Here is a 689-nt window from a genome sequence, read left to right on the forward strand (position 1 = left end):
GGGGGGGGGGGGCCTACCACCTGAGCGGCTGGCGGCCGCGCTGCAGCTCGGTGGCCTCGTGCTGGCGGTGCAGCTCCTGCAGACGCAGCAGCAGCGCCTCCACGTTCTCCCCGGTGGCCGCCGACAGGGCGACGGCGCTCGGGCCCAGGCGCGCCCGCAGCCGGGGCACGGCAGCCCTGGCCTCGGGGAGGTCGACCTTATTTGCCACGACCACGTGGGGTCGCCGGGACAGGCCGGCCTCGTGCTGCTCCAGCTCCCACTTCAGGTCCTCAAGCTGAGTCCACGGCTCTGGCTCCGAGAGATCCACCACGAACAGGAGGAGGCGGCAGCGCTCGATGTGCCTGAGGAAGGCGCTCCCCAGGCCCCTGTTCCGGTGCGCGCCCCGGACGATGCCCGGGATGTCCGCCACTGCAGGGGGAGACAGAGCAGGGGGGCTGCCTGCGGAACCCCGGACACGGATGCCGCCGGATTTCCCGCCGGAGCGACCCATCGGGCCGGCTGCCGTCCCGGGCACCGTGGCTCTGAGCTGCCAGAGGCTGAGGTATGCGGGGGGGGGGGGCTGCCCAGTAAGGAACAGTGAACACAAGCCAGCCTCTGGCTGTAAAAAGGATTCAGAAAAGGGGAAAACGGCCTCCTGTAAACTGTTAGGAACTGGATTGCCGACAGAAATTATTATAGAGCACTCTGCA

General features: G+C 68.7%; 1 protein-coding gene across 2 annotated transcripts in view; it reads right to left on the reverse strand.

Annotated features, from left to right (window-relative positions):
* Positions 1–8: 8 nt before the first annotated feature.
* The window catches only part of MTG2 (mitochondrial ribosome associated GTPase 2), a 13,302-nt gene continuing 12,621 nt past the window's right edge, over positions 9–689 (reverse strand). For both annotated transcript variants that reach the window (XM_049650513.1, XM_049650512.1), the window contains one exon: positions 9–408. In XM_049650513.1, the coding sequence (XP_049506470.1) occupies positions 14–408 (395 nt within the window). In that variant the 3' untranslated portion in view covers positions 9–13. The remainder of the gene's footprint in view (positions 409–689) is intronic.

The sequence above is a fragment of the Panthera uncia genome (genome assembly GCF_023721935.1).
Source record: "Panthera uncia isolate 11264 chromosome A3 unlocalized genomic scaffold, Puncia_PCG_1.0 HiC_scaffold_11, whole genome shotgun sequence".
NCBI classification, from domain to species: domain Eukaryota; kingdom Metazoa; phylum Chordata; class Mammalia; order Carnivora; family Felidae; genus Panthera; species Panthera uncia.